Here is a 19,970-nt window from a genome sequence, read left to right as displayed (position 1 = left end):
TTCAACAGTGAATGACAGTGACAAATCTTGGAAGATCATCAAATTCAGCTAACACTCAAGACTTTTTGGTCAGCAAGGTGGGTGTGGTAGTTTTGCACTGAGGAGATTACAGAGCATAGGAAGGTGGAAGTTATTTAGCAGTTACCTTGGAACCCCACATCAAGAAAGGCCTTGGGAATCCCTCTTTGAGCACCCCTCAGATTATTCTTAAAAATGCAATAGGCCTGAAACATAGAAAAGCTATTTTATCCCCTCCTTAAAAGGAAGGATTCTACAAATTGGTAAAATCTCAGAACCAGATGCAGAAATACTTAGAATATTTTCAATTATATTCTAGACTAGCAGCCTAACCTTTTATTGAAAGGAGAATTAACATTATTTTAAGTATTAATATTTAACATTATTGTAATACAAAGAGAGAAAAGCCAAAGTTATTGCACTGTAGTCCTGCAATGAAAGAGACAAATGACATCTAAATTTACTCCTGTATGACTGTTTTCACATCTTTGAGTCACATCAAAGAGTATGTAAATGGTCCACAAATCTGGGTCAGTACATTATGTGTATCTGCAAAACAACCCAGTTGCTTCCTCTAAGGGTTAAAGTACTAAATGCCTGTGTCTGCCTGGCTCTGACATTAGAATTTACAACTATATGTTAAAGAGGCTGCAATCCATGTAGCAAGTAAGAAGAAATTGAGAAATACTACCATATAAACATCCTGCATCACCAGAATATGAAAACGGTAAAAATTTGAAAAGGAATACCCAAAGACAGCGATCGATCTGATACACCATAATGAGCCTGATCAGCATCCACTGTGGTGCCTTACAATGTCAGGACGCTGGGCCCCCAAAGATCTCTGTGTACAAAAACAGAATCAAAATAACTCTAAATATCTTGGCTGAAATCACTCAAATTCCATCCAAGTGTCACATATCTCATTGATCAGAAACATTCCAGAGTAGTAAGATGACACAGGTTCACTAGTTCAGAAAGAGAGCAGAGCCTTAAAGATATACATACAGTTCCAAAATGATGGCAGCTAACTACATTAGAAGTGAATGAAGTTAATTTCCACAGAAACTTACTTCTCACAGTTCCATGGGGGCTTTCTGGATATTGTTCATTCTAGGGACAGCCTAACAGCTCAACTCCAGCTCTTCTGAGCCATGGAGCAGCTTCAAAAATAAAATACATTTTAAAAAGCCAAGACAGATGGATCATTGCACCATGCAATCCAAACTTAACTTTTCCATTGCATACTAACATACCACATGGTTTGCTCCTGTTTGTCAGCAATTTCCTTCAGCATAGTTTCTCTTTATGTAGGGACTGGGTATGTACCTGTTAGACCTGCCTCAAGCTGAGGAGGGAAAAAATAATTAGATGGAAGCAACTTCTGCTTAGCATTTGCTTACTTAAATTAATGGAACAAAATTATTTTTTTAACTTATGCATATAGAAATGCCTTTCATTTTTTCACATCATATACAGAATATCAAACGGAGGTGTGTTATACTATAGAGGGCATTTATTCACCAAGTTACAGCTTTGCAGTACTGCAGCATCATCAACATTTTACTGTCTTGGCCAGGCAATTCAGCAACTTAAAACATGATCCAAACCTGACTTTAAGCTTTATTCTTCTAGCCAACACTAATGCAGCTTAGCAGAGTATTTTACAGTGCTATATAACAGACTTGGAAATCACCTCATCATGGGATAAAATACTTGTTTTGTGCCTTGAACTTTTTTATGGAGCCATGAGAAGACAAGTCATCCCACTGGATAAAGCAGAGAAACGGGACTTCAAACAAGTTGTATCTACCTATTTCTCACCTATAGAGTCCCTTTCATACCTATCACACACTTTCATAAGGAGATCACGAAATTCTGACTTATAATTTTTGCTTAGGCTTCCGGGTTGAGAGAAGCACATATCCTAAGACTTTACGCTGGACAGTAGGATAAGCTTTCAGCCAGTCAAGGAATGAGGATTTAGAAAACCCTGTTAAGAGAGGAAATGAAAGCCATCAAATTCAAAGCCACATGGACCTCAACAAATGTGTGATGAGTTGCAGTGCCCAAAGCAGCAGGGAGTGGTGACTCAAGCAGGACCTCACAATTTTAGTTCCCTTGGGCATTCAGCACTCTCAGTTGTGGAGTCTGCAGGATCAGCACCTTCAGCAAACAAAGCCCTGTTGATTTCTGCTGCCCTTGCCCCAAAGAGCCAAGCGAATTCCAGCTTTAAAGAATAGCCACATTTACTATCATTATTTTGTAGGTGACTGCACAGCCGTACTTTGATATATTAAGCCCAAGTATCAAAAACAGTCCTGCTGTTCTTCAATCCTTAACTCTCCTCGGCAGAGATCATCAGTTGTGGACATAGCCTTCCTAAAGGGTGAAAATAGGCATATTGGTTTCTAATCAAGACAATTACCAGGTTTGAGCTCCAGCCCTGGCCACTTAAATGAATGCACAAAGTCCCTGTAACAATACATGTTTATTGTTCTTAGGCTTTAGCTGTTCACACTGAATTTGCAAGTCAGCATCAGGTAGAAGTAACCACAAGACCTTTGCAAACAGGAACAATTCTCAAAGTTAGAAAGCAATAGCTTCCACAAAGCATAAGAAAGCTAATAACTGGAAACATACAGGAAATATGCAGTCTCTGAAGCGAGATATTTCAAAATGAGGTACATTTTGTACTTCAGTAGACTTACAGAGCATCCATTACAATTATGATACTTCACTGGTAGCTACCCTAATTACCGAGAGAGCTAAAAACCACCAACCCCACTCTCGTTCGATTTCTGGCATTTAATTTGCTTGCTGGGTAAACTCTTTGCTTAATAGGTATTTATGTTACTTTCCTTGCAGAGAACATGTTGCCATGGAGCACTGATCACAGGCACTAGTAAGTGATTCTGCCTTTCTGAACTGCACAGCCTTCACCTGAGGGACTGTATCATACTATGTGTCAGCCTTAACCAGATACACAGGGGAAAACTAGAACAGTTATTGTATTTGTTTTGATTTTAGTGAATGGTCTCATCCAGAAGCTGCTCTTAAAAGTCTTCCCCATTTTTCACTGGCACTTTGCTTTGACAGAATGGAGTTTCCTTTCCATAGAGTGAGAAAGTGGCAGATGGGAGAAGGAGGAGGATCCAAGCAGACAGAGAAGTATTGCACAAGACACATGTTGAACTTGTCAACAGAACAAGATTTCTTTACTACAGTGCTTAAAAAAATTCAAGTGTCTGCTTCTTTATTCAACAAATCTACAAGAGCTATACAATAGCATCCAGGCTTTTTTTATTTTATGATGCCCAGAATTTACCTAGGAAGAATCTTGCCTTGCAGTTAGCTTGATCAACAGTGTAGTAGTGAGACTGAAGGAATCTGAGTGACATTTGAGTGACAGCAAACCGTCATACCACTCCTGCTATAAATGGCAAGCAACACAAGGTCTGGGTGTATGCAGAATACACTTGGATTCTGCCTCCTTTCATTAGGAGGTGGAAAAATGAGTGTCAGGGCCAAAAAAAATAGCTTAAAAATAGGGTGAGTAGTCTTAGAACAGCAAGGATATCAAATCTTGATACTTAGAACATTTTTTATCTTTTGGGCCTGTAGAAAATATTCACCTGAGTGACAAGTTATGACTGGCCATATGCTCCCAAAAACAAGCAGCACAGACCAACAACCTTGCCCCTGTTTCCAATCTGGCACAGGAAGTCTTGCAGGTGGCTTTCTTCCTCTCTGGCATTTCTCTGTGGGAGAGGAATAGAACTGCATTACCAGGATTAAAGGAAGACTCCAGGTTAAATAAACATTTTGAAAAGTTACCTCTGGTATGAAACCTTTCATTACCCACCAATAAGTTCTGTAGCAGAGGAGACTAAAGGCATATTCAGTGACCATAAATCAGATAGTGAGAGGCCTGTCCAACAACTCAGGGCAGAGCACAAAGACTAGTGAGACTTTTCCCCTCCCCTATGCAGAAGTAACACAAATAAAGTACTTCTTTTCTTGCCTAAGCAAACATCTGCTTCTAGGAAAAGGCCAGAATCACCCATGCAAAGGGTCCGCATCATAGAGAACCACTGAGTGCTAAAAATTTGTGATACGTAACACATTGTCCTTCATGTTCAGTGTGAAGCATACATTAACATGATGAACTCGTATGTAACTGGTACTTCTGAAATAATCCCATTTGGGGGCCTCAGTTATAGAACTTCCCTTGAAGTAAAGGTCACAGATTTGATCTACTATATTGTATCAGCAGGAAACAGTAACAAATTATGAACTACTATCAAAACTAGGATACAATTTAGTTTACAAGGGTTTCAAGTAGGCATTTATTAAATCAATATCACGGAAAAATACATATGTTGGCAAATGTAACAGCTCCCACGATTCTGTTAATACAACGAAATTCAGCAGGCAACACTGGAAAACAGTCCTTACCCCTTGAGCATACATACATCTTTCATCACTGGCACATCACACCAAGTGTCCCATGTGCTCATTTAGAAGCACAATGTGTGCAGGACTTTAAAAGATACACATTTAATCTCATTCAATTTTAAAAGACCTTCAAATGTTCAGAACTAAAAAACACAACAACAAAAAATTGACAAAAATCTCAAAACCCAAAAAAACCCCCAACCCAAACAAAAATGTACAAGAAAAAGCACACAAGAGGAAAAAAATCGGGAGGTGGGGGGAAGAAAGTTTGAAAGTCAAAGCAAACATACCTTTCAAGACAAGTGAGCTCCCTACTCAGAATTATACGGATTAGTGTGGCTTGTCATCCTGCCTATTCTCTCAGATGTCTCAACTCAGCAAGATAGCAGCTGGTGTCACTCAAAATCAAAGGCATTAGGAAAGCCAACCTCCAGTTTAATATCTTAGACATTAACAGCAAATCTGCTTATTTGTTCAGTCTCTTGGCAACTCAGATTTATCACCACCAAGGTCATGACAGATTAAATAATTTTAAAAGTTAATATCAAAATGCTTAAAGGAGGGCAAGTGGAGACGACTAATGATGTATCCTGACAGAAAAATTTTCCCATGTTTGGCTGAACTGTTGTGAGCATCATCCACAAGATAAAAAAAGAAAACTCATCAAGTTCAGAATCCTTTCTATTCAAAATTCTTAACTGACAGAAATTCTTTTCTACTGAGAAAAATGGAAACCAAAATCTTCTAGCCATGTATGTCCTTTACTCATCATAAAAGGATTGTGTCTTGCATTACTGAGAGTGTCATTGGCAGTGGCATTCTGGAGTATTCAGAACAGCCTGATTTCCTTTCACAAGGTAAGAGGAGACCTGTAAACAGCTTATAGATTTTTAAGTCACTTGCACTGAAGGTCACATAACATCAAAACAGAGAATCTGCTAAATTTTGCAAAATTCCACAGAGGAACCCAGGTCTGGGAGGGCCAAAGGAAGGGCCATAAAGAACATTGGAGGTCACTCTCACAGCTGCGATAAGCACCAGAAATTTCACTGTGATACAGGACCTCATGAGCTGGTCAAAGATATTTGAAAACAAGGTGTACAAAAGAGCAAATGTGATGGTCAGGCTCCCTGGGTGTAACCTCACACAGAACAGCCCACATAAAAAACAAACAGCAAGTGAGTATTACTGATGTGACAGAACAGTTAAAACTGGATTTCATGTGCTCTTTATTGGCCGATTTGCAAGTTTTATCTCTTCCACCTATGGCCCTGGGCTCGTGCTCCCCACCATAACCACTCCACAATAACCTAGTAATTTGTTCCAATACAAGGCTACAGAGCAGGGATATAATAGGATATTAAATCTGCACAAAAGGGAGAGAGAAGAGAGCTAAACCTATAACATGAATTCCTGGCATCATGTCAAGGTCTTCCTAGACAACATTTAATTTAGCAAATCAGTGCAAGAATATATACAAACAAAGTTTATGCCAGAATCAATACATCATATACTATCTTCTCAAAGTAATTAATCCATTAAATTTGTAGAAGGAAGGAGTATGTAGGCCAGAGCTAAGCTAGAGAAAATGTCACTATCTTGATGCCTAAGAATTTAATGTATTTTGGTGGATTTGAAGTCACATAAGTTCTTCTGAACTGCTCAAATTCTAAGTGCACAAGTTTGGGTGCTATTCTCAGGCTCAGCCAAGGCCACGGTGTTTGTGAGAAGCCACCTGCAGATAACAGAAGACAAAACATCAGAATAGGGACCCAACTGCCCCCACCACCACCACCCCCGCCCATGGATAGGGGAGCACTTCGACAGACCTCTATGGGTGGGCTCTCAGGGAAAATGCAAATAGTGATTGGATATTAATATTGGGTATAAAAGTTGTGAGCTTCCTGGTCTGAGGGTCAGAACCCTTGAGTTTGAACTTCAGAAGCTTTTAATAAAGTTAACCTGTATATCTTACTCCATTTACCTGTTTCCAGCATGTCTCTGTTCACAGGAGTATGGGAACTGGAGGCAACAATCTCATCTGAAAAATCTACCAGGAAGGACTCAACATACTGCTTTTTTAAATCAGTACAGTCTGGAGTGGGGCAGGAGGCTGTTGCTGTTTGTGGTGGTTGTTTCTTTGTGTTTAAAAACACTGATAGGTGTGCTACCATCTTTAGCAAGTTTAGAGCTATCATGATCAAAGTCACAGGTAATACAGGCATTTTGCTCCTGAAAAACGGATGGGCACCAAGACCATTATATGTAGTAGCAGTCTCTCACTTCATTCAGTTTCCTGCTAAGAACAGTTATGTTTAAAACTGTGCCATAAACAAGTATAATATGCTTGACCTGATTCCTGCTTGATTTACTTGATCACTGTGTGTATATTAACCCTTCTTACTGCTCCACAAGAAATGTTAAACATGTTGTCCTAAATGTCTCTTAAAATCCTGCTCATATAGTTTCCAGTCCTTCTCACTTTCTCACTGTTCAAACAAGCCCAACAATCTAAAAATAAAATGATGTGAAGACATTTTACAGAAATAATAGAAGTCCCAGTTTAGCCTGGTTGCTCCTCAGAGACTCTGCAAAAAGCACAGAAAAAAGCACAATAGTGAAATGAGTCTCAAAAGCATTTTTTATTTTAATTACTTTGGTACCTCCCTTCCATAAAGAAGCACTTGAGTGAAACAAGTTCAAAAAGCAAGGACAAGTAAAGGATAATTTTTACAAATATGCCAACTTTTAATCTCTGGTTTGACTTTTGTCCCCTGATATTTTTTTTAAATGCTTATCTCTCTAAAGCCAATGATTTCTAATAAAATGCTTTCTTTTTACCCTGGAAGTTCACTCCAGGCTTGCAAGCTTGAATGGCTTCTACTTTGTTATTAGTAAGTAAAATAACCTTGATTGTCAGCTACAATTTCCATTACCTTGAAGTCCAAAGTCATAAAGTGGGAAAAGAGAATCTGCCCTTATGAGAAAAGTAGAGAAACAATTCCCCATCCCTTGATTTACAAAGCTTCAAGAAGTCTGTTTTGATGTGTGCATTTAGTCCTGTGCAATTACAGCCATACTAAGTATATGTGTGTTGTCCCACAAGTGTCCCTGTTTCATCAACAGCCTTGCAGTATTATATGTATCCCTACAACACCATCTCTCAGACCTATGTCACTGTCAGCATCCCTGCCTTCAGCCTTGGTTTTTACAGGATTTTTGTGACCTTCATTAAAAGAGAACAGTAAAACCATGTGACCAAAATGTATTGTAGAATCTAAAACCTGCACAAAGATGACTTTGAAATGTATATTTGTGAAAAAAAGCAACCCATGGTCAAGCCAATCTCAAAAGTACAAAAAATTCCTACTTCACATGTTTTAATTAAGCAAAACGCTACCTAGAGTAATTAACACAGTGTTAGTAAGAGGCACACAAAAATCTAAGAAGAAAACAGCTTCAGAAATTATTATAGCACGTAACTAAGCCAGGTCACAGACACTTTACTGTGCACTGACAGCAAAATTTCTTAGTGCTCCATAAAGGATCTGGATAGTGACTACACTCAAACAAGTAGGTGTCAACCCAAGGTTCTATAACAAGATATTTCCTCCTGGAGAGCTACAAACCCCATAGCACTGTCAGGGCACTCCTCACACCAGCTTTCTAAATATAAACCACCTTTCCCTCCTGTCAGCCACTTAACTGCCAAACTTCTACTCAGTGATACACTTAGAAGTGTTGAGGTCATTGCATGTAGAGAACCCAGAATTACCAGCACAGCTTACTTCAGCACTGCTCAGTACGATGGTACTGAAGCCTTAATTTGTTACCCTTCCAAGTGCTTTCAGCTGCTTTGCTGGCCTTGTGCTTTTACTTGGGTGAGCATCTCTCCTCCATGCTCTGGATGACTCCCTGAAGCCCAACATTTGTCCTTCCTTTTATTTCATTTTATAGCTAACAAATGCTCCATCTCTCTTTGGTGAGCATGAATGCCTATTTTTGTTACTTCTGCTTGCTTCCTTGAAAATTCAGATAAATATGCTTTAGATATATTAAATATATTTTTCTTCTGCTTTAAAGTAATTGCTCTGCTTAGAGTCTGCGAGTAAACAAATACACGAAAATCTAATTTGTTGTCTAAATACTTAGTATCCATCCAGTGAACCCTCTGACAAAGGACTGCATGCATTTGTACTGCAGCACCCACGCTTAAGAGTGTTCCCTAATTTTCTAAAACCAGATGGAATGACTTTTCACCAATACCTGCATAGAAGGGCTCTCTACTCATTCTACTTCCAGCAAAATTCTTGCTTGGTGGCACTTGCTGGTTGCTTGCTGGCTTCCTATGACAATTATCTCTAACTGCCACTCACAGTTCCAGCTGGATGGTTTTAGCTGTCACCAGAGGTTAACACTGCACATTTGCCTCTTCCCCATCTTTGGAGGGTTCTTGACGCAGCAGATTTATCCCTGCAGATGGGACAGTGTCTCGCAGGAAACAGAATGACAGCGCACAAGAGCTCAACTCCAGACAAATTCTAAGCTGACACCACAGTGATACGTAAAGTTCAATTAAAAATTTTGCAAGAATTATGAAATTTTTATATAGAAAAATAACAGCTTTTATCTTCAGAGCCTAAACAGCTCTGTATTTGGTAACAGCAGGAAACCACACTGTAAACAATATGACAAGCACTGCATTATTACCTGTTTATATGCTAAATGATATAAATTAAGATAGAGACACACATACTAAGACTAATTATATTTCAAAATTGCCTCTCTGAGGGGAAGTGATTGCAACAGTTGTAATGCAGTATTTAAAAAAAATCAGATCCCATTAATCTATGCAGTTCTAAAACACATTAAGAAGCAGTTTTTATTCCAAAGATTTCACCATCAACGAGGAACACAGAGATAAGCTGAAAAAAAAGCCTTCTGGAGAATCAAGTCACCCAAAACATGCATCAATACAGTGACAAAACCTGGAAGAGAAGGGAGCTGTACAACTTAAGTCACAGAAGATGCAGTTCAGACAGATCTTATCCTAAACTCTGGAGTTTCTTTCTAGGGAGTCAATGCAATCCCATTTTTTTCCTATGGATCTAATTAGCTGTTCACAGCAAAATATCCATATTTCCTATAGCCAGCAGCTACTGGCTTCAGACAATTCGCTTGATACAAAGCTGGTTTTAGTCCCATCAGACAGTTTTTCCAAATGCTCAAATTAGCATTTCCTCGTTTCTCTCCTGATCACCTTACATCTACAAATTCAAGAGATAGTTGGCAGCTTGGCTTTTCATTAGCCCTTGGAAAAGAAACTCTAAGAGATCAGAGGATCAGAGTTTTTGAGTATAACTTACTGAAAACAACAAAAACCAGACATTTCAAACTCCTTTTTTGCTTCCATCTTACCAGAGGAACAATTAGTTTGCCCAGAGCATGAAACAGCCTACAGAAAAGAAACACAAAGTGAGAAGACATTTGAGTGCCGCTGTTAGGGCTCACTGTATCTAAACAGGACAGGAAAACTGTGATGTCAGATCTGTATCCCGTTATGTAGAAAGCACTCAGACAGGTGCTCAGGTAAAGATGTGAACAAGGCTGCTTTCCTACAACGAATATAACCAAAGCACCTTGTAGCCTGAAGAGCTATTTTAACAGTCAAAAAAGAGACATTAAGAGCTAAATTACATACAAAATGGCTCTGCCAGAGAATAAATTTAGAAGGCCAACATATAACCCACATGAAAATGACAACAGTGATGGTTACTCGAAGTCCTGCCAGGTGCCCTTTAATAAGCAGAGAATGTGATTAGTGCTACAATGCAAAGAGACAGCATGCTGCAACATGACTCCATGCTGGTCTGCCAGGAAACCTTTACAATAGAGACTCTGGCTGCACTGGGATTTTTCATGCATAATAAATAAAGCAACAGACTAGCAGATTCAAGCTCCTTGCTGAACACCAGTGCCCTCCACTGTGTATGCTGAAGATTCCTCCAAATACTACAGCAATAGAGAGAATTTATGATTTTTCTCTTCATGACAGACTGCTGAGTCCCCCGGGGACCAAATGTCAGACACATGACTACATCTGCCGGCTTCGTAGGGCTGCTGCGAACATCTAAATAATACTGTCAGCATAATGCAGAGATCCGTCCATCAGCCTGCACAGCCTCCTCTCCCCATTGGTGCTCACTCTGCCATAGAAATACATCTTTCATAAGCTGTTACAGTACTTCCTCGACTGATGCTTTATACAATGATTCAGTTGGAATCATGGAACTTTACTAAGACAGTGTAACTCATTAATTAAGAGGTAGTGGCTCCCACATAGGAACCCTTCAGCTTCCTTATTACAAAATGTGGAAGCAAAGTGTTTGGGATGCCATTAACACCAGCGTCATTTCAGGATGTGTATCACCAGCTCCCTAAGTTTTGATCACTTTGACCACATTTGTTTTCCAGCTCCTAACTGGTATGTCCTACCAGCATAATATAAAAAGCAAATTTTAACATATCACAGAGTAACAACTCTTTTACTGCCTCTCTTAACAATATTACACACTTTAATTCTGACCATTTGAGGCATGATCTGCCATTGGAGTGGAGGGATGTTTTATCCTAATTACCTCTACAAATTTATCATTACTGTTTACTCTCCAACTGGATGAATTCCAGCTTCAGAAGGATGTGAATGCCCATGTCATGATACCTACAGCTGTAGTTGCACAACAGCCAGAGAGAAGACAGAATCTTGAGGCTTGTTCTAAAATACATCCAAAAAAAAGGCAATGGGAGACAAAACTAACTCTCTTCTGGTAGGGCCTATGATTTAGCAGAAAAGTTGAGAAGCTATTTTAAAACTGCATTGAATAATTTGAAACGGGGCTCAAAGTGATCAGCCAGGACCTTGTCTCCTCATATGTCACTCGTGCTTCCATGTGCAAAACACACTTATGGTTGCGTGGTCACCTTGGCATTTGAGGTTAGTTAATTAACAATAATTAACAGTGTCCTGTCCACTACCACTACTTATGTGAAAACATCAGTGCTAAGTAGGCAACTTGAAAAGAAAAAAAAAAACAAAGGAGACAGAGAAAAGTACCAAATGAGTAACTGCACAACAACAATAATCACAAAGCCCTGTTTCTTCTTGTGAACACAGCTGCTCCACCATCACCTGCACTGGCAGTGCCTCTGTGGTGTGGGACACTACACAGAGGTATCCAAGTGACGTCTCACTGAAGAACCTTTTAAATCTTCTACGCAAGAAAATAACATAGCCCTGAAATGAAGTCAGAATTCTCTATGCCTATGAAAATGCAAGGAAAAGCCATTTGCACTATCTAAAGTAACCACATGTCCAAACACTTATCCTCTTGAAAACACCATACCAGGAAATGTTAACTTGAAAGATCCATGTCTCTCTCTTCCAAACACACAAATTTCCCTTTGAAGTCTGCTTTAAAGTTGGACTTCAACTAAAACTGATTAGCTTTCAAAACTGTTTCTAAAACCATCACTTTTCCCTACACATCCTCCATTATTTTTTGTTTAGAAGATTTTTGTTGATTTATGCAGGTTGAGAAAATTACAAACAGCAAAAGGGATATTATGCATTGCAAAGGTTTGGAGTAGCCAGACTACAGAATTGTGATCCTTGTAATTTTTTTTATTTTTTAATTACTTCAAAAAGGCTTTAATAAATGTTTAGGTTTCATTTTAATTAACATAAAACATTCACATTTGGAGGTTCTTCAAGGCATTCTGTCTTGTGCCCTGTGTTTGAAGCACAGCCAAGACACTGTTGCACATTATAGCATATCTACCCCTGCATAGTTAATACTCCTTGATTATAATACTGCTTGACTATTTAAGTTGTAGCAACACATGAGGTGAATGTGGTACGCTAAGTGCCCTCTTAAAAGATAACTACTCTCTTTTTCAAAAAAAGGAGGATCAAAACCTTAGTTGGGAGAGAGTACAAACCTGTTAAGAGCCTTCTCCATAAACATCATTTTTAAACACATGCATTTAAGGGTAAAAATCAAACCTCTTTACTTCTTCAGTGTTGAAAACACCACAAAATCACAAACCTGGAAAAGCTCAACTTTGTCAGTGATTTAGTTCCACTGTGTATTGCAGTCATTGAAAGATCCTGTCTTAGTATCACAAATTCAGCACTAATATTGCAGTACCACACTCAGACAGAAAAGCAACCCTTGACATACTCTGTAAGTCCACACACAGTTTTCAGTGCTGGAAGGTGCTTTTCTGATATGAGATGTTATACAACTCTTATTAAATATCCTTTTTTTCAGTCAAAAACAGGCTGGCTCCCATGGTGATTAATCCTTGATTGATGTAAAAGTGCAAGTCTTTTCTTACGAGGCAGGGATTTTTGTTCTCATGTGAAAAGTCACACAAACACGGAAAGTTTTACAGTACTTACAAATTTTAGAATTAGTATCACAGGACAACCCCAAACCAAAATAAAAATGTGTTTTCACCAGGGGCTAGAAGTAAAGATGTTTAGACTTTCTCATGTATAATAACAACTTTTAACTCATTGAGTTTAGAAAAGTAGGTATATTTTGAGACAACCCACATCTCATTCTCCTTTATATCTAATATTTACCTGATGATCAAACAAAAACTGAAATTCTACCAATTTAGCCATAAAAAAAGAGGAAGTGCCATCACAATGAAGAAGACAGACAAATTTTGCACTGACTTCATTAGAGGAAAGCAAGAAAAGAGAATTCAAATAACTGAATCATATACATAACACAGATGCAGACTATATAAAGTAACGTGAAAAAAATCTCTTTGCTAGGCCTACAAATCAAATAGCTTGTATTACCAGCAAGATGATCAGAATACCACTTCAGTATTTGTTGAATGTATCATAAATCCAGCCTCTGTATCTTAAAAATGCTTCTATTTTAAAGATGATGTTTAAAAAAAAAGCATAAGCACATTTGTATATCAGTCAGAAGTAGCGGCTTGAGGATTATATTGTTAAAGGCTTTACAGTTTACCTTTCATATCAAATTTGAGTTATTTCAGTTTAAAAGTAAATCATTCAAACATTTAAGAAAAACATTGAGCTAAATAAACCCTGCTTGAACAATAAGTTATTAGAAAATTGCATAATCAAGTAGAAACACTCATGGAAATCCATGAGATATCTTTAAGGGCTGTAACAGCTGACAGCTTTGAACTAAGAGTGACCAGTGATCAGAGAAATGATCATAGAATGTTCTAAAAAGTCAACCTTTTAAAAGCGTATGTAAAAATTAATTTCAGGGATAAATTGTTCCATAGTTCTTTAGCTCAAAAAATTTGCAACATCACATTTCTATTGTCCTTAAAATAAAATTGACTAGCTGCCAGCACTGGTAATTTCCCCATTGAATTCAATGAGCGTAGCACACAGCTCAGATAGGCATATGATGTTCTTTACATATGCAAAGTTCTTCGTTTATTGTAACTTTCTTCTAGAATTTCTTTCTCCTATCCATTTTTTGAGCGATTTCTGCCTTGAAGGCAGAAAGCTTAAAAGGACATAAGGATAGAGAAGGTTGTTCAAACTCAATGCTCTGCTTTCATGCACACTGGAGGAATCTGCCAGCAGCACACTTTTACTTCACCAATTCAGCAAGAAACAAGATTGCTCTTCAGTCGACATTCAGAAGCAGCAGCCTGACAATTAATACAGGCATGTGACGCTAAACAAACAGGGAGAAGGCCAAGGGAAAATCTTCTTAAATCCAGCTATAAACTACATAGAACTTAACAAGTTTGCTACCAGGTATAATAATTGGAGAATTATTACACAGAATGCCACTTAACAAAACCCTAAAAAAGTAGAGCATGGAATGCAGGCTAGATACCATAGAGCTGCTTACTCTACATCTGTCATACTACAATTTTTTAAAATTAAGGAAATTCTTTACTTAACATCTCAACACATTAGTCATAGCAAACAAAACTATTTGTGTGGATAGAGTGCTGGACTGAAACTTGGATGACTGTTTCATTTCCAGCTTTGATTAGCACAGAATTCCTTTCTTCATCTGCCTTGCCCCGACCATTAACGGGGATAATTATGTTGACCACCTTTTTAAAATACTTAAAAATCTACAGTTAGGGATTTTCTTAAACAAGTGATTATAAATCATAGCAATTGTGTATCAAACTTCAGTTATCAACTCATCACATGAAAGCAAGAACCTGATTGTTCCTGGAATTAGTACACAAATTCAATTTCTCCACCGGCATTAGCTTCCTAGTACTTTCATCATTATTACAACAGCTGCATTAAACTAAAATGCACTAAAAAACTTGACTACCACTGACTGACACTTTGAAGATTTTCCAAGCTTTGAGCCACAAAGGGCCCAGGATTCTTTTTGTCACTGCAAATTTCCATATTAATAGTTTCAATCTCATTAAACAAAGATGCTTTTGACCAGCTTCAAGCCTAGATGCTATTCTGAATCTGCAGCTTGGATTGTTGCAATAGCTCCAAGCTAAAACAGGTTCTAGCACTTTGCAAATGTATTTTGCTGTTACATTCACCAACCCCTCTCTTCTTAGAGGGGATGGTCTGGAAGGACAGATTTTCATCATCACCACCTCCATATTTACTTTACTTTCCTCTTTTCAGTTGCACACAATGCCCCTAATCACTCAGTATGTTTGATGTGCACATACTTCTTTCATCTTGTGCTACTAAAAATGAAAAAAAGGTGAGAGGATTTGTTATAAAATTAAGCTACTTACCAACTACTGCCAGATTATGCTCTGAGCCACACGCAATCTGAAAAAGAAATATGAATGACTAAACGAGAACCTGCTTACCAGTAGGAAAACCAGCCACAGTTATGACAGGAAATTAAAAATTAATCTGAAACAAACAACTACAGTTTGTAGGATGCAAAATCAAGGTTGAAGAGCTCTCACTCAGATGAAATTTCATTTGCAACCTCACGTGGGGGCTCAGTGGCAGGAGGAGTATTTCTTGGTTTTGTTAATAAAGAGGCAATTTCTTTTCCAAATGCAGTCAGCACTGACATTTCAATCCTCTGAAGCAAGACTGGTCACAATTCTGCAAAAACATCACACTCTTGACAGCACCCACTGGATCCAACAAGAGGCATAGAGCAAAAACACATTAAGCCTTTGCAAGCTAAGAGACATACAGGAACAGCTGGAAATCAGAAGGGCAATGAAGATCTCCATTTATCTTATCTACATTGTTTTTCCAGATCTCTCTGTAGAACTGCCCTAAGTACACAGGCTTAGTGTCCTAAACCTGAAGTGATACGATCCCTATGGTCATTTGTCTAGAATGGAGAGAAAGTGCCATTGAACTCAATTCTTCTATTAGTTCATTAATTATGGAAATCAGTTATTAATTCCTTTCCAAAGCAAACTCATAGTGGGTTTTTCTTCCTTTGCAGCTGCTGTCTGATGTTTAAACTGCTCACTGAGCTTTCTAAGTTCTTCACAGATGATGGTAATACAAGCACTGAGAGTATCTCACAGTCCTACTGCAAGGGCTTGTCTTTTCCATTGAATTCTTCTGCAGCGTCACTGCTGGCATCATTGTCTTATGCAGTACAGATCACTTTACACTAGGTTACTCTGCTGAGTGTCTTCAAGTTTTAATTTGAATAAAAGCAATCCCCTCAAAATCTTGTACTGGTTCGCACCTACTTGCCTATTACACCTACTACTAAGCTGGAGAAAACCAATAAGCACATTCTTCTTGAAATACATTTAAAATGGTAAAATATAAAACAGGAGTATATGCTTAATTATATTAAAAAATAGAAATCCATACCATTAAAATTTTGTTTGGTTTTGAGCATGCATAACTTTACAGTTTTTACAGCCAGAGAAACAGCTATAATCACCTCAATGTCTGCAGAACATAAACACTCAGAAGTTAATAAAACAGACCTTGTACTCAGCTTACTGTGCTTGAGTATTTATTGGAGAAGAGACACCCTAAGACTAACACACAAACTAGTTTGAGCACTTGTGTTACAAATGAACACCTCTATCACTACTGCTCACAATGTACCCACATCACAATTCTGACATGGAAACATCTGGGCAATGCCATCCCCACACAAGACAACAAGGAAAACAAAAAATACTCTTTAGGATAGGGGCACTTAGTCAGCACATTAAAGAATTTGGAAAAATGGGAAAAATAATTCCAATCACAGCACACTCTAGCATGGCCTCATCTTCAGAAAAATCAAGACAGAGCAGCAGGAAAAGCAATGCAATACAAGAGCACTAGCAGGATTGCAAAAAGTCTTTTATCCCACAATATTGCAGACAGGAAAAACTTTAACTCCTGACTGTTAAAATGTATAAATCCTCACCATATCCCACATCACTATCCTCACCACAAGACAGAGCCCTACACATGAGCTGGGCTGGATCCTAATGCCTATTCACTGGCTAATGCTCCCACCTGTGCTTCTCAGGCTTAAAAGCTGATGCCATGGAAACAAGACCCACACATGGAAACACACGAAAAGGCTTTCTAGCAAGAAAGAAAAATGCTCATCTTCACCAAGTGCTGAAAATTGGATGTACTGAAGCTGCTGCTAATAAAATAAATAAATTATATCTGAAGAGTGAATAATCCTATCTTGGCTACTTCCCTAGGAAATACGCTAACATAGGCACAGATTCAAAAGCATCAGCACAAAAGAACTGCTCAGGCTGGCAGCTGACGCTGCCAGGACCTGCTCCAGGAACATGATGTTAAAAAAAAAAAGCCCCATACAAACAAAGTGTCTTATTTAGATTGTAAAATACACTCCCTAACAAAGAAGTATTTTCTTCCTACATCTAACAGCAGCAGGTTCAGAGCTGCAAACCAGATAAAAGAATGCTCTATTCATGCAGCTGTTATTCTGCTCACATTCAGAGCCACCAACTAGCCAGCTATCAGGTTGTAAAGGAGTGAGTCCAGTCCAGGAACTGCTGTATTATACAGACTAAGTAGTGCTGAGGAGTTGCCCCCATGGCAGCCACTCATGGCTAATGCACTGTGCAGACACACTTGCTACAGCTCTGGGGCTGACAGGGTACAAACTACGGCAAAGCACCAACGACTAGTGCTGCCTCACCCCTTTGGGGTGGGCAAAAGCCACCTCAGTGGAAGTGCCAGCTTTGCTAACAATGATTGAAGTCAAACAAAATCAGTAGCTGCTGAAGGCAGTGCCCTGGGTTCGCCTTTGACAGCCCAGAGGAAGGAGAGCACATGTCGTGTACCAGCAATCATTCTGTGCTCCAAAGAAGAACTTGCTAGATTGAGAGCATAAGGTTCACCACACCTGCTATCACAGGGTGTCACCACCTGACAACACAGACTGACTTTGAAGGAACCCCCAGATAAAAACAACACCCTTGGAGGACTCTAAAGTTAGCTTTCTGGAACACCTTATTCACCATCCATGCTGCTTATTACAGGCTACACTGCTGACCCACAGGATTCCTGCTGGCAAGCGCACCTCTGACTCGGGAGCTCAGAAAGGACCACACCACAGAGGTGAAGCAAGGTTGCCACTGCTTAATGAACAGTGCTGCCCTGCAGGTATTTCATGACATCTTTCTTGCAGTAAGTTTTAGAATGTGACACTCCTTTTTTGCCATGATTCCCCACAATAAACAACAATCAGTCAAGAATGATTGATTTGCTGATACAAATATAGACCAGCCAGAGAACAGAATTGCTGAACAGATGCTTTATGCTTACATTGGATGTAATAAGCTCTGCAGTCACTGCAGGTCACTGGGAGAAGTCTGACACTTATTGCAGCAACCATAATTTTCTGGCTACTTCTCTTCTGTCCCCATCTCCAACATGCTGCAGAGAAATTAAACTCCAACAGACATCCACATGCTTCCAGTGGATAAGTACATTCAGGTCTACTTATAAACACACAATAATGCTTTCTAATTGGGCAATAATTATACATCATGTTTTAATTGAAAAAAATCACTAATCTTAAAGACAAATTAGAGAGACTGCTATTGATTGAAGCATTCTGTGAGCTTAAGAAACGTGACCCCCTACAGAGAAACAATTCATACTAAAGTTCTCTGGAGGGAAATCTCAGAAGAGTTCTGAAGGATACTGTGATCTGTATATAAACAATCTCAAAGCATTTGACAAATGTCTGTAAGGATGTTAAAGAATGCTTAGGGACCATTTTACATAGAACTTACTTACCTTATTTTCTGTGCTCTTTCAACCATACATGACTTGTTTGTTTTTTCCCTTAAATTGTGTGCTTGCAAGCTGTTTTCTACCTAGCAATGGTTGTGGTTCAGATCCATCCATCCATTCAGATTTAACACTTGTGGTGTAAGCAGCCAAGGGACCAGCATTTTATTAATCATAAATAGTATGATAAATCGCATAATCACAGACATAAGCTGCCTGGATGGTGAGGAAAGACCTTAGCACAGCAACCACGAACTCTGGGCAAAACACCAACATCCTTCTGCAGCCTGCCTTTATACTTATGGTCCAGTCCTAACAAAAATTAATTGACTGAATGAAAAATCAGTGGGTTACTCAAAATACAGAAAATATTTCACTTAAGATTAAAATATTTTTCTATCTTAGAAATACTATATGAAGTAATAAAATAATAACATTGCATATATTATATATAAATGTTCCCATATATACATAAAAGAAAATACATGTATGCATATTAGGAAGAGAAGGTTATCTAATAAGGATGATGTTCATCAGGGAAAGAGGTTCAGAGGAGAGGTAAATACAGAACACTTCCATCTTCTATCTGGGATAGAGATCTTTCTGAAGAACACCTACCCCTCCTTTTGCTACCCATAGTCCTACGAGGTAAGACAGTACTGTTCTCACCTTTGGAGACAGCAAACAAACATATACAGGATAAAACTCATGTGGATATTTAGACATACAGTCTCCTACTGATTTCAAAATGTAATTAAAAGACAAAAATACCTTTTGACCCCTAAGGGACTTGAGAGCACTATAACAAAACAAGTCTGACAAAACATATAAAAATCCAAATTTCAAGCTAGTACCGTGACCACAAAGCTATTCTTTCTTTTCTTTATGTACTCACAGGGCTCTGACTGAGGATCTGTTGTGCAACCCATCAGGAAAAAGCCGGAGCTAGAACTGCAATAAAAATCAGCCCCACACTGAATCAAAGGGGGACAGTACAGGGAGGGGGGTCCAAAGGAGAGGCACAGGGAGCTGGACTCACGATTAGGATTGCGGAATGAAAAATACCAAGCATCCAAACATCAGGGTGCTTAGCAAGAACAAAAGGACCTCAATGCCATTTATTTTTGTTTCACTGCCCTATGACTGCATGTTAACTCTCTTCAATGCAATTATTTTCCCAAACATGAAAGGCTGTGGAGGCTTCCAGCACTTCTTAGACATGAAA

At 38.7% G+C, this 19,970-nt stretch overlaps 1 protein-coding gene across 6 annotated transcripts in view; it reads right to left on the bottom strand.

Moving 5' to 3' along the window:
* Nucleotides 1–19,970, bottom strand: part of SERGEF (secretion regulating guanine nucleotide exchange factor) — a 144,137-nt gene that overhangs the window by 48,604 nt on the left and 75,563 nt on the right. For 2 of the 6 annotated variants that reach the window (XM_071558870.1, XM_071558877.1), the window contains one exon: nt 15,274–15,310. The exons of 1 other annotated variant lie outside the window; for it this stretch is intronic. In XM_071558870.1, the coding sequence (XP_071414971.1) occupies nt 15,274–15,310 (37 nt within the window). Of the gene's footprint in view, nt 1–4,368; nt 7,065–9,169; nt 9,465–9,894; nt 9,932–15,273; nt 15,311–19,970 lie in introns of those variants that run through there. 3 more of the 6 variants (XM_071558874.1, XM_071558871.1, XM_071558873.1) reach the window with 3 other exon arrangements.

Source organism: Pithys albifrons, chromosome 6 (assembly GCF_047495875.1).
Source record: "Pithys albifrons albifrons isolate INPA30051 chromosome 6, PitAlb_v1, whole genome shotgun sequence".
NCBI lineage: Eukaryota > Metazoa > Chordata > Aves > Passeriformes > Thamnophilidae > Pithys > Pithys albifrons.
This window is presented reverse-complemented; position numbering and strand designations above follow the sequence as displayed.